Below are 12,694 nucleotides of genomic sequence, written 5' to 3'. Positions count from 1 at the left end.
CTGTCCTGTAGAGTGCTGGCATCTTTTCGAGCTGAGTTGTCAAGGCGAGAGAGGCCAGGAGCGTGCCGTGGTCTGGTCTCATTGCCGTGTGTGTCTGGCTTTAAAAGAGCAGGAAGAAACCGCGCAACGTCCCCCTGTGACCATGGGCTGCCCCTGCCCAAGGGTCTCCAGCGTCTCACCACATCCGTCCGTCTTCCCATCATCCTGATGGAGTGGTCACTGTCGTCCTGGCCCAATCGTCTCACCTGGCTGCTTGCTATGAGACCATGGTAGGGTGTGGGTTGGGGTGATGTTACCTGTCCTGTAGAGCGTTGGCAGCTCTTCCTTCCAGCTGAGTGGTCGAGGGCAGTGAGGCCAGGATTGTGCCACGGTCTGGTCCCATCGCTGCGTGATTCTGGCTGAAAGAGAAGAAGCACCAAACGGAGCAGCATCCCCCTGTGACCATGGGCAGCCCCTGCCTCTCTGCCCAAGAGTCTCTAGCATCTCACCGAGGCTGTCCGTGTCCCGTCGTCCTGATGGAGCGGTCACTGCCATCCTGGCCTGAGCGTGTCACCTGTCTGCTTGCTATGAGACCATGGTAGGGTGCGGGTTGGGGTGATGTTACCTGTCCTGTAGAGCGTGGACTATTGTGTGGCACAGTGCTGGAAAGGAGTGGCCAGGTGTGTGCGGTGGTTTGGTTCGGTCAGTGTCCTGTAGGGTGCTGAAAGCCGTTTGAGGTGTGGGCCTGAGGAGAGAGGAGAGACGAGCTGAGTTCCTCTGGCTGAGTGTGTGTCCAGAGCTGAGGCTGGAGCAGCAGGAGCAGGCAGCTGAGCAGCCTCCCTGTCAGCACGGGCAGCCATCTCAGGCCTGCGTGGCCGTTGGGGCCAGTGTTCCGGGGCCGAGGCCGTCCGCGCCCCTTTGTGACAGGGGGCACCCCCTGCCTGCTGTGACATGGGCAGTGCATCACTGCGGGGTGGCAGCAGGTGATACGGAGCCCAGGCCTGGGCCGGGGGGTGGAAAAGGCGCCCAGGGGTGTGTGCAGGGCTGCAGGGCCGTGCCAGCAGGCTGTGGGAGCGTGCTGGGGTCCGGGTGGGGCTGTGCTGCCTGCCCTGCAGAGCTCTGAGAGCTCCCCGCCGAGGGGGAGAGGCCAGGAGCGTGTCCCGGTTCCGTCCCATCGCTGCCTGTGCGTGCGGCTGGAAGAGGAGAGGCAAGCAGAGAGGAGCCCCCCGGCTGCCCCCCATCGCCGCGCAGGGGGACACGTCTGTTCCTGCCCACCGTGGAAGCACGAAGGAAGAACTAAGTGAATAATAAACATGGAAAAGCCCAAAGCCACGGGTTGTGATTCTGGGGAGGGGAATCGAGTAGCTGTAGCAGCAATTGCATTGAAATGAACTTTATTTCAGCTAAAGAGTAAAGTTGAGGAAAAACTAAGAAATCCCAAAACTCTACTAAAAATGAAAGCAGCTGAAGTGGTGTCAATTTTATACATCATTTGCAGGGACGCTTCCCTTAACAGAAAGGATACTCCTAAAGGAAACTCTGAAGGACATTGTTAAGATCAGTCTGACCTCTAGCCTTTGTGTGACCAAAATCAGTCCAATTCTGGTCAGAATTCTGCCTGACGTCATGCAGAGGGGCTCTGCTGAAGCCAGCGGAGTTCCCCATGCAGTGGGTCCCCAGCCCCAGCGACAGACTTCAGTGACCCTTGTTGGTCGCTTACCAGGACAAAGTGGCATTTGGCTTCGTTTGACCATAAGTGAATGCACAGAGCTTGCAGAGCAGCTTCCATGTTGCTGCATGAGCACATCAGGCCGTTGGGAAGTTCAGCCCGCGTTCTTGCGGAGAGCCAGGTTAGAATAAAGCAGGCAATTGTAATGGGAATGATGGAACACTGCCTGGATGGCCTGCTGCCTCCCCATAAGAAGGAGAAGGCATTTCTATACAGAGTATTTTCTCCTCCTTTCCCTACCCACAAATACCGAAGGTGTGAGAGTAAGTCAGAGGTTTCTTCCCCAAGAAAAAGAGGGGGAAAGTGTGCTGAAGGGCACGGCACGTTGCAGAGAACAGTGACCCATCTGGAGGCGAGAGAGGCTGCAGCGCGCAGTGGGAGGCACACCCGAGGCTGTCCAACGTGGCCCTGGATCCCGCTGAACAAAACTGCTGTCAGGGACGTTGCAGCTCTCAGCTCCCAGCTGTTCCAGCCCAGGGTGTGCTCTTCCCTTGCCCCTCAGGGTGCAGCAGGCTGCGGTTTGCCAGCTTTGCCATGTTCTTCGGCTTTCTCTCTGGAAAAAGGCATTCTTGGCGTTCCATTTTTGCCTCTGCAGGGGGAGTCCCTCGTGGCACCTTTGGCCCAGGCTGGGTCAGCTGGAGCACCTCCCCACAATCTGTGGGGCGGAGGGGGGAATGGCACCCCTCTGGGGAGAGGATGGCGGTGGTGTGGCACGCACAAGGCTCAGGCGGCTGGAGCGCAAGCACGCTGTGCAGTGGCTGCTGAGCCCCTTGGGCGCAGCGAGGTGCCGGGGGGGGTTCTGTCCTTGCAAGGCTCTGCAGAGATGTTCCTCTGAACCACGTGTGGCTGGAAACATGCCTGCTGTTGTAATCCAGTTCAATTTAACTGGAGTTAAATCCAGTTGGAGGCCGGTCACTACTGGCGTCCCCCAGGGCTCAGTACTGGGGCCAGTTCTCTTTAATATCTTTATCGATGATCTAGATGAGGGCATTGAGTGCACCCTCAGGAAGTTTGCAGATGACACCAAGTTAGGTGCCTGTGTCGATCTGCTCAAGGGTAGGAAGGCTCTGCAGGAGGATCTGGATAGGCTGGAGCGATGGGCTGAGGCCAACTGTATGAAGTTCAACAAGGCCAAGTGCCGGGTCCTGCACCTGGGGCACAACATCCCCAAGCAGAGCTACAGGCTGGGAGGCGAGTGGTTAGAAAGCTGCCTGGCAGAGAAGGACCTGGGAGTATTGGTTGATAGTCGGCTGAATATGACCCAGCAGTGTGCTCAGGTGGCCAAGAAGGCCAACGGCACCCTGACTTGCACAAGAAACAGTGTGGCCAGCAGGGCGAGGGAAGTGATTGTGCCCCTGTACTCAGCAATGGTGAGGCCGCACCTCGAGTACTGCGTTCAGTTTTGGGCCCCTCTCTGCAAGAAGGACATGGAGGTGCTCGAGAGAGTCCAGAGGAGGGTGACGAAGCTGGTGAGGGGTCTGGAGAACAAGTCTTATGAGGAGCGGCTGAGGGAGCTGGGCTTGTTCAGCCTGGAGAAGAGGAGGCTCAGGAGAGACCTCATCGCTCTCTACAGGTACCTTAAAGGAGGCTGTAGCGAGGTGGGGGTTGGTCTATTCTCCCATGTGCCTGGTGACAGGACGAGGGGGAATGGGCTAAAGTTGCGCCAGGGGAGGCTTAGGTTGGATATTAGGAAGAACTTCTTTACCGAAAGGGTTGTTAGGCATTGGAATAGACTGCCAGGGAATAGGGAAGTGATTCAGTCACCACCCGTGGAGGTCTTTAAAAGACATTTAGATGTAGCCCTGAGTGATACGGTTTAGTGGAGCACTTGTTAGTGTTAGGGCAGAGGTCGGACTCAGTGATCTTGGAGGTCTCTTCCAACCTAGATGATTTTGTGATTCTGTATAGTAATAAGAACATGTTCTAACTGTGTAATACTGTATTCCAAGTACAATACGTTGTACTTGTAGTTCTGTTATTACTGCAAAATAATGATTCAGTGCTGACGCATAAGGAGTGACAATGACAAATTCCCAGAGTACAGCACTTTAGAACTATTTATTTTGAATTTCTCTCCATAAGCAGAGCACTAACTATAGATGTATTTCAAATATAGTGCTAGGATGGATCTAGTTGGTATAATTCTCTGCAGAAGTTAAAGAACATTACCAGAAATTGCATTTTATCTTCAACAATATTTCACTTCCTTCTCTTAAGCACTCATCAAATGACTAAAAATCCTGCTTCAGATGTACAAGAACTGTCACACTGACCTAGGACCATGTGCCTTAAAATAGCTTTCACTATTACTCATCTTCTCAGCAAAGGCTGTAAAACTAGATGAACTCGTAACTGCTATTATTTTTCTTGCCCACAGGCCAGGATGATGTGGATCTGACAAATTAGTAAAATGCAAATCTTTTGTTGTGTCTGATCTATGCCTTTAAATTAAAAAATAATGAGAAAAAAAAAAGGCAGAATTTGTAACACACTATTCCTCATATTTCCTGCACAGATCCAGTCTAATTACTATTTCATCCTCTGTCTGAACTGTCAGCATCATTGAAAGGGGCTTTCTTTTGGCTCTTGAAGCATTCTGTCCAGGACCACCAATTTTCTAACAACCTTTCTTTCTATAGCTTGTTTTTCTAATTTGCTCCCAGCCAACCAAGTAAGGAAGTTCAGTTACATCTAAGACCTAGGAGATAGCAGTGTGAGGCAAGTCAGTTTCACAGCTACTGGTAGGCAAAACAAGCTCATATCTGCGATCCTGGCTGTGGAATCAGGCTAGCTCAAGCCAGCTCCACATCATCACATGCAATGAATACTGTCATATATATCCTTCAGGATTCCGAGCTTTACAGATGGCAACCCCAGTACTTGTCACACATTTATGCAGTCTGCTGCTAGAAATGTACTTGTATCTTGTTAGGCAAGATGGAAAAGGGAACTCCAAATGACAGTATTATTCTGTACCTAATGTTCTTTATTATCCCATAAAACGGTGCCTATGGGGAAAAAAAACATAGCTTAAAACAAGAACATGGAGAAAGCTGCCAGCTCTGCACCCTGACATTGAGACACCAAAGCAAACTAGTACCAAGTTACTGCTGTGGTTGCTCATAGCATTGAAAAGGATGAATGTCCACAGAAGGAAGCCAAGGCTATAGGATATTGGTACTGGAATCCCATTTTTTTAATAGAAACTGAAATGAAACTCTTTGTAAGTCTTCTGGCTCACAACTTTAACTGGGCACGCATCTTGCTACGTATGTGTTCCTACTGCATTTGAAGTTATGAATATTGAAAAGACTAAGCTCTAGAAAAACTAATATACTGAATAAAATTACCAAGATACAATAAATATATCAGTATAAAGTATCAAGATACAAGATACATCAAAACTTTTATTTAACCTGCATTTCATACAGAATACTTAAATACTAGGAAGACAAATGAGCACAAACAAATAATTTTCTCTCTAACCTTTTTGAGTAACCTGACTAACCTAAATATCATTATTATCTGCTATTTTTTCAGCCAGCAGACTTTATAGGGAAGCAAACACTGAAGCAGATTAAAGAAAAGGGGCTCAAACGACGACTGGTATATCTCACCCTGCAAACAGATGATGTTGATCCAGAGGGAAATGAAAGTGTGTGGCATAATGGCAAGGTAAGGAGTATGATCATGTTACAAGAAACTAAAGTTAATTCCCCATGAACAGAATCTAACTTTTTGTTTCAAGTGTGAATATAGTATTTTTCTTTTACTGGCACAAAACACTTTGAAGGTATGATACCATTTTCCAAATGTCAAGCAGGAAGCAAAGACTAACAGTAAATTTCTGTAGTGAAAATGTGGAATACCAGTGTAGAAACTGGAGTTAGACTAAAGTATTATGTCATCCATTAAGTCACCTTGCAAGTTCACCATTGTCCTAACAACTTCTGTAATTTGCTTAGAAGAACAACAAAACAAAAATGCAGTGAAGTTTAGGCCTCTGCACTTCAGCTCATACTACATGTTGAAACACTTATTAGTAGTTAAATTACTGTATATAATTTATGTATATATATGACATTTTGTGTGTATATGTATATATGTACAGGTTTTGTTCTCAGTTAAAACTTAACTGAATACAATAGGAATAGACTGTTTTTTCAGGGAGCAAAACCTGTCCAGTTTAAGTTGAAGCCACCCACTGAGAACGTCATGAACTGCATGATGCACTTGAAACTTACTTGATATGTGTTGTGTATAATCCAAAATTAGTATCTGAGGTGTATAGCTTTTTTAAAAACAAAAACAAAGATAAAAAAAAAGTTCACGCATGTCAAAAATAAGCATTAAACATTTTTTTTCTTTCTTTTTTTTTTTTTATTTTTTCCTTCCAGGTTATTGGCAACACCACATCTGGAAGTTTCAGTTACAGTGCCCAGCGAAGTCTCGCTTTTGCATATGTTCCCATAGAACTCAGCAAAGTTGGACAGAAATTGGAAGTTGAACTTTTAGGGAAAAATTACTCAGCAACTGTTATACAAGAGCCACTGGTGCTGACTGAACCAACAAGAATGCGCCTTCAGAGAAAGGGTGAAAGTCCCAAAATATAAACACAGATGAGGATACAGGAAATTTTGCAGTAGGAGATAGTTCCATTTATATGCATGAAATTAAGAGAATCAAATTACTCAGGTTCATTAATTGCTGAACACAAGATCCTCATTTCCATTCATGAGTGAGAAATTTGATTGTGTTGCCCCCTTGCTTCCTTGTATGGGTTGTTCACATCAGAGATTTGAGCACAGTTAATGAACCAGTATATGCTGACCCTTCTCAGTAACACTTGTGAGCAAGAAGTGGCTGGGAGTGAGTTAAGATCCTTGATTCAGCTTGCTCACAGACTGGCAGATCTAAATCAATGTAGGGGAGAAAGCTGTTCTTGGTATTGGCCAATAGCAAATGCTCCCTAAAGAATTGAAATATATCCAATACATCATTAAAAAATAATAAAGGCAATATTAAAGGCAAACTGAACTGCTATTTTATTTTCTCAGTATATCGTCCTAGTGGAAATCCTTGCAGATCAAAATCTAGTGCTTTCTAATGAAACAGCTGCAAGAAGTCTGTTCTTCATTATTTTATACAGATTAGCTGGTAGATTACATGTAATATTCTACAACACAAAAGATGTTATTGCTCAGTGTTTGAAAAGAATTTAAAGTACTGTCTCATGGATTTACTGGTCTAAATCTGAAGACTTAACAGTGACACTGAAGAACTTCTGTTCCTCCTTTTCCTGTTAATTATAGATGGAACAGTAGTTAGAACCATATGTTTTCAGACAAAAATATTAACAATGGAAAAATTCAATTAAATCCACAGCAGAGGAGCTTTTTTCAGTGTTAAATACTTGATAGCCCATAAAAGCATGATTGGAATAAACTAAACAATGGAAACACACTGGAATATTAAAACACACTTCTGAATTCCATAATATGTTCAACAATTCTTTTGAATCACAATACAACAATTTCTGACTTACAAAGAGTAACACTCACCTTTATGCTATAGATTAAACTTTTTAGAAAAGTTTTTATAAGAATAGAAACAATGTGCAAAATGTACTGTTTTTTCCAAATAAGTTGTGCATCTAAATCTTTAGAAAAGAAGTATAAATAGAATATATCAGGAGAAACACAGTTTGAATAATGAACACTGACTCTAGCTAAAGTCTTAGTGCAAGCTAACATTACATTGTGCTGCTCTGATTCTCTTTTACAAAGAAGGTCAAAATCAAACACAAGATTTGGCAGGTTTGCTTGTAGTACTATCTTGAGTGAAAATCCCATTCAGAAATTATTCTCTGTTTTGCTTTCCTAAGTGGTTTAATTCTTCTTTGCTGAACCAATCAGAGGTGTTACTTTTTCTAAAGGTGATATTATTCTTAATGAGGCATTTGGTTACTATGTATCTGTGATCATTTAAGGATCCTAAAATACAGCACAATGTGATACTATTTTACTTAGAATATGGTGTAGGAGAGCAATTCTTAGGAACATAACTTTGAATTTCTCTATTTCCCAAGAATATGCAAATTCACTAGACTTGATACCTGGGAGTGTACGATAACAGCTATCAGAACACAGGTTCTCACATAGATGTTCCTAATTAGTTTTGCTATGCCAAAACACTGTTTAAGTTATGCCTTCCACAACCCAGACATGAAGTTAGAATCAGTTATGTAACTATGAGAATAAAGGATCTAGAGAGGAGGCCCAAACACTGATTCCCTTGTGGGCTGCTCAATGACAGCTTTTGTCACCTGGGTCTCACCCAGCTTGAGCCCTAGCCAGTTAAGGTTCAGTTAGCTGCAAGTTTTAGGGAAGCAGACAAAAACTGTGGACTGCTGTTTCTGGGACAAGGCAACACAAAAAGTTCCTTTACTGCTGCCAACTTGTAAGGCCAAAACAACTCCATGTTCTTCACAAAAGGATTATCTGAGAGATTGATGCACTCTTTTCTCTCTTAAAAATGGCTGTGCTTTCTAGTTAACAGTGCATTCAGGAGTAGAGATAATTTAACCAGTTTTAAGCAGACATGGTTAAGTATTAAAAGCATTGCAGCTATTGTAACACAGCTATATCTCTGACTGTGCTTCCTAGTTTACCCTGCTGCTTTTTTACAGTCTGATACCCAAACCAGCTTACTAGTTATTTATTAGGATAGTTCATCACTGCAGCACATTGCAGCACGGCTAAATTGTAAGGGGAATAAGCTTTACAAATCATGCCCATGGAGACCACCACACATAAAAGTCAATCTTTCATAGTCAAAAAATGAAGAAAAAAAAAAGAAAAAAAAAATGAAGACATGGATGAGGGTGCTCGATGGCTTTTGTGTTTTCCTGTTACTGCTTCCTTTCATTGGATGTCGTGATATGGTGTTGCATAAACTTCTGATGTCGACATACAGCAAGGGAAAGTGAATAAGACAAGACTGTTTAAGTAGTACATCCATGTGTTAAGAGGACTTCCAGCCAGTCAAGCTGAAATACCAGGGTGGAAAGGCTGGCAGAGATATCTTTTGAGTCTCTCAAGTCACCCACATTAACAGAGAAGTTTGTAATGAGGTGAAAAAATGACAGTTGATCATCTAGGAAATCTTGTGAAATACTCAAATTTCTGTGCGTGGACAGATTAGGACATCTCAGAATGCAGGTTTCTCAGACACGTTCTATGTCATTGTCCTTTATTCTCCTCCCAGCCTCAGAGTACCCAAGAGTAAATGTTACTGCTATCACTTGAACCTTTGGTCCAGGTTTCCACATTGTGCCATGTTCATATTCTGTGTGGAATGATAAAGCAACATGGAGGCCATCATTCTGTCACTTTAATGATTGCATTAATCATAGAACTCAAAATTGAAATTTTTCAAACCCAAGTTCAGAAAAGGTTGACTGAAACAGAGGGGACTGAACACCAGCCATTTTCATGGTTTATTCTTTTGATTCAAGAGGATACTCTGATATAAAATATTTTCTGTTTGGGAATCTATATCCCTCAAATAGTAATAAGAAAAATAGAAGAAAAAAGAAGACAGCAGCAATATCCAGACTGTGACTGCTGCAGTATCTGCTGTGTATGTTTTAGATGGTCTGACATAATGTTTTAACTCTGGCAGCTCAGGCAATCAGGTTAGCCCATTCTGGTTGAGCAGGACAGACAGCAAAAATTTTTGACACCCCTCTATAAGGGGATATGAGTTCAGCTGCGCTTGAACACCATCTTACATTTTAAAACATATGATGTAAATAAGTTATTATGAATTTTATAGCAAAATGTGCATCCAACATTTCTATTTTTACCAGCGCTGCAGATTTTAAAAGTAATTGCTCTGAATGAACAAGAGTTGTTTCCATGAGAATTTGCTAAAATTTGAATGGAGTTTTACTTAGAATGAGGACATGGAAGTTAGCAAAATATACAATTCTGTGAGACGACTGTGAATAGTGATGGGATCTGAACTAAAAACAAGGTAAGTCAGAATATTCCAGCCTTATGAACAGTATGAATCACATCTCAACAAAGAAAATATAACTCATAGTCACATATCAGCTTGTCAGTAACCTTGGAATTTTCTTCAGGGAAAAAAGTTGTTAGGAAAATCTTGTTACTTCTTGTAGCAGTGTCCTATTTTAACTAGGGGCTCACTTGCCTCCTTAGCAATAAAGAAAGAAATTTGGTTATCTTATTTGTTTAATTTTATTAATTTTCATCCAACTCCTAAAACTGGGGTGAACAAAAGCATGCAGGAACAGTCCCCTCCCAGAACCTTAAACACATCAGTGCTCAGTCCCAGAAATTGACTCAGGGAGAAAATAAACAAGGTATAATATGCATAATAAAATTACAAAAAGACAGCAATAATAATTGTTTGTATGTAAAGAAAAAGAACTTAGAGATCTTGGTATAAGGGAACCAGTGGTAACTTGACTTAATAGTACCCATTCATTCTTCATTGTTCTTTATGAGAGAAAAAATTAACAATGAAATTAGATTTTTCTTTTAATGCATCGCTTCCCTCTAAATTCTGTTTTCTTTCTATTTCTTTTACATCATATAAAATTCCTTTTTGCCTGGATTTCCTTGGCACTTTGCATTACCTGCCAGATACACCTTCTTATCAACGCTTTCCTCATCTGCTTTCCTGCTTTCTTTTCATTATGGATTTTCCTCTCCTGTGTATGCAGTTTCAGTTCCAATCTCTTTCTGTCATTTGATTTGGAAATGCCTCTGTGGCACAACCCATTTCTTCTGCCCGGAGAAAGACCTGGAGAAAGACCAGGTCTGGAGAAAGACCTGGAAGTGGGGTAGAGAGCAAGTAATATCTGTTTAGAAAGGTATCAGGACCACTAATAATCGATACTGCTTCAGAGATGAAAATTTAAGGTTAAACTGACTCCTCAAGGGAATATGAATGAATGTGTTACTAATTACTGTAGAAAAAAAAAAAAAGTGTCATCAGTCATCTTTGTTACTGTTTTCAAACCAGCAGGGAATCCTTTGGGGTTTATAGAATATCTGGTAACTTCATAGGCTTATCCACTATATTTAATTCAGAGGAGCGAGAACCTACTTTCTACAGAGACCAGTCAATCAGAAAGAAAATAAGCAACAGTACTTGATACTTTTTTTTTTTTTTCACTGATAAATAGTATTTTTGGTGTGTATTTTTCTTTCACCTGTTACCAAATTGCTCTGTGAAGTTGGGATGACTTGTATGTACCATTCCAGCTAAGTATCAAAAATGCGTTTATTTGATTTTTAACTGGACACTGAAATATTTATGTATTCCATGGATGAACAAAATTGATCAGAGCTGACAGTTCTGTCCATCCAGAGTCTTAGCTTTTACACCAAGACTTTTAAGTAGGTTAGCAGTTGTCTACAGTGTTGCTTTAGAACATTACAAGGTTTGAAGAAACAGCCCTGTTGACATAGCTGTTCTTTCTGCCTCTTGGTTTCTTCACTTCCTTCCTACACTCTAACAGTCATAAACAACATTTTACAGCCGGAGGTGGATCTAGACTTCTCAACCACATGACCAAAATTAGGAGAAAATAGCACTGTGTCACTCATGGCTTTGCAGAAGGAGTGGGCAGGGGAGGGAGGGTAGTAGCTAACGGTGGCAGAGGCCATGCACTTTCTCCTACAGGAATATTTGCCATCTCACACACCTCAGCTGCCTCTCCAGTGACGGTGGCAGCTTGTCTTTCCAGGTCTGTGGCACCGTTTGGCAAGCAGCGAGACCATGGCTGCGTTGGCGGCTGCCGCACCTTGTTTAAAGCACTGCATAACCTCTGTGGGTAGCACTGGACGAGCTGCAACAGCCTCACGTAGGCAGGGAGAAGTAACGGTCCCGTTCTTTGCACCAGCATACACCCCGTACTCTCCTAGCGAACGCTGCAATGCGGGCTTGCAGGCAGACCCATGGTTCCACCTGGGAAAGCCTCCACGGTTTAAAACGGATGTTTATCGTGGGAATTACAGGAAGATGAAATCGGAAGGCAACATCGCTGAGATGGTTACTCAGCTGACACAGACCACAAGCGCACACCCTGTTTTTTAACCTCCCCTGACAAACGAACCTACCTAAGGCTACTCGGCACTTGCCGGCAGCGGGCACCCCACCACGACTTCTCCCTCAGGCCCGCACACGAGGCAGGGAGGGAGGCCGGGGGCGGGCCTGCGCCAGGCCGCGGCGCTCCCCTCGCCTCAGCCCGGCCCCGGGGCGGCGCCGCGGCTCCCTCGGCGGCCCAGTTCCTGCTCCGGCGGCCGGCGGGGGGATGGCGGGGCGGGCGGGCGTCCCGCCGCGGCTCTGCCTGCTGTGGTGCGCCCTGCGCCTGGCGGCGGCGGCTCGGCCTTCGGCCCCGCACCTGGTGCTGGTGCTGGCCGACGACCTGGGCTGGGGCGACGTGGGCTGGCACGGCTCGGCCATCCGGACGCCGCGGCTGGACGCGCTGGGTGCGGGCGGCGTGCGGCTGGAGCGGTACTACACGCAGCCGCTCTGCACGCCCTCCCGCAGCCAGCTGCTCAGCGGCCGCTACCAGGTAGGGACGGGCTGTGCCCCGCTCTGTGGAGATAAACCCGTCCGCGTCCCGCTGAGCTGCGGGCTGCGAGCTGGGAAATACAGGGGCGGGGTAGTGCAAGGTGCCGGGTTAAAAGGCACGGCAGGGCGCCGGGACAAACAGCCCTGGCGCGGTCCCCTTCTCTTAGGTGCTTCTGAGCTGGGTGGGCACACGCAAGATCCAGCCAGAGGCAGCACTGCGTGCTCAGTTTGTGCTATTTATTTTTCCCGTGCAGTGTTTAAATGCATCCTTCACCTGTACATCTTCCTTCACATGGTGCCCCACGCTCCCATGACAGTGCCCACAGGCTGATCCTCAGCCTGGCTACCCAGCTTCCTCCTCATGCGCATGATTCC

General features: G+C 44.9%; 2 protein-coding genes and 1 long non-coding RNA gene across 11 annotated transcripts in view; 2 read left to right on the top strand and 1 right to left on the bottom strand.

Moving 5' to 3' along the window:
- DMGDH (dimethylglycine dehydrogenase) overlaps positions 1–6,740 on the top strand; it is an 88,449-nt gene extending 81,709 nt beyond the window's left edge. For all 9 annotated transcript variants that reach the window (XM_083819051.1, XM_083819049.1, XM_083819050.1 and 6 more), the window contains 2 exons: positions 5,249–5,383; positions 6,106–6,740. In XM_083819051.1, the coding sequence (XP_083675177.1) occupies positions 5,249–5,383; positions 6,106–6,321 (351 nt within the window). In that variant the 3' untranslated portion in view covers positions 6,322–6,740. The remainder of the gene's footprint in view (positions 1–5,248; positions 5,384–6,105) is intronic.
- A 144-nt stretch (positions 6,741–6,884) lies between these two features.
- On the bottom strand, positions 6,885–12,012 carry LOC310890254. Its single transcript, XR_014577136.1, has 3 exons — positions 11,863–12,012; positions 10,374–10,569; positions 6,885–9,055 (listed from the first exon to the last, which is right to left on the bottom strand). It is a non-coding gene; the product is annotated as an uncharacterized lncRNA (long non-coding RNA).
- Positions 12,004–12,694, top strand: part of ARSB (arylsulfatase B) — a 65,124-nt gene continuing 64,433 nt past the window's right edge. Inside the window, exon 1 of the mRNA XM_083819060.1 lies at positions 12,004–12,320. Within this exon, the coding sequence (XP_083675186.1) occupies positions 12,057–12,320 (264 nt within the window). The 5' untranslated portion in view covers positions 12,004–12,056. The remainder of the gene's footprint in view (positions 12,321–12,694) is intronic.

This window comes from Anser anser (genome assembly GCF_964211835.1).
Source record: "Anser anser genome assembly, chromosome: Z".
In the NCBI taxonomy this organism is placed as follows: domain Eukaryota; kingdom Metazoa; phylum Chordata; class Aves; order Anseriformes; family Anatidae; genus Anser; species Anser anser.
The sequence above is the reverse complement of the archived record's forward strand: the minus strand, read 5'-3'. Positions and strand labels throughout refer to the sequence as shown.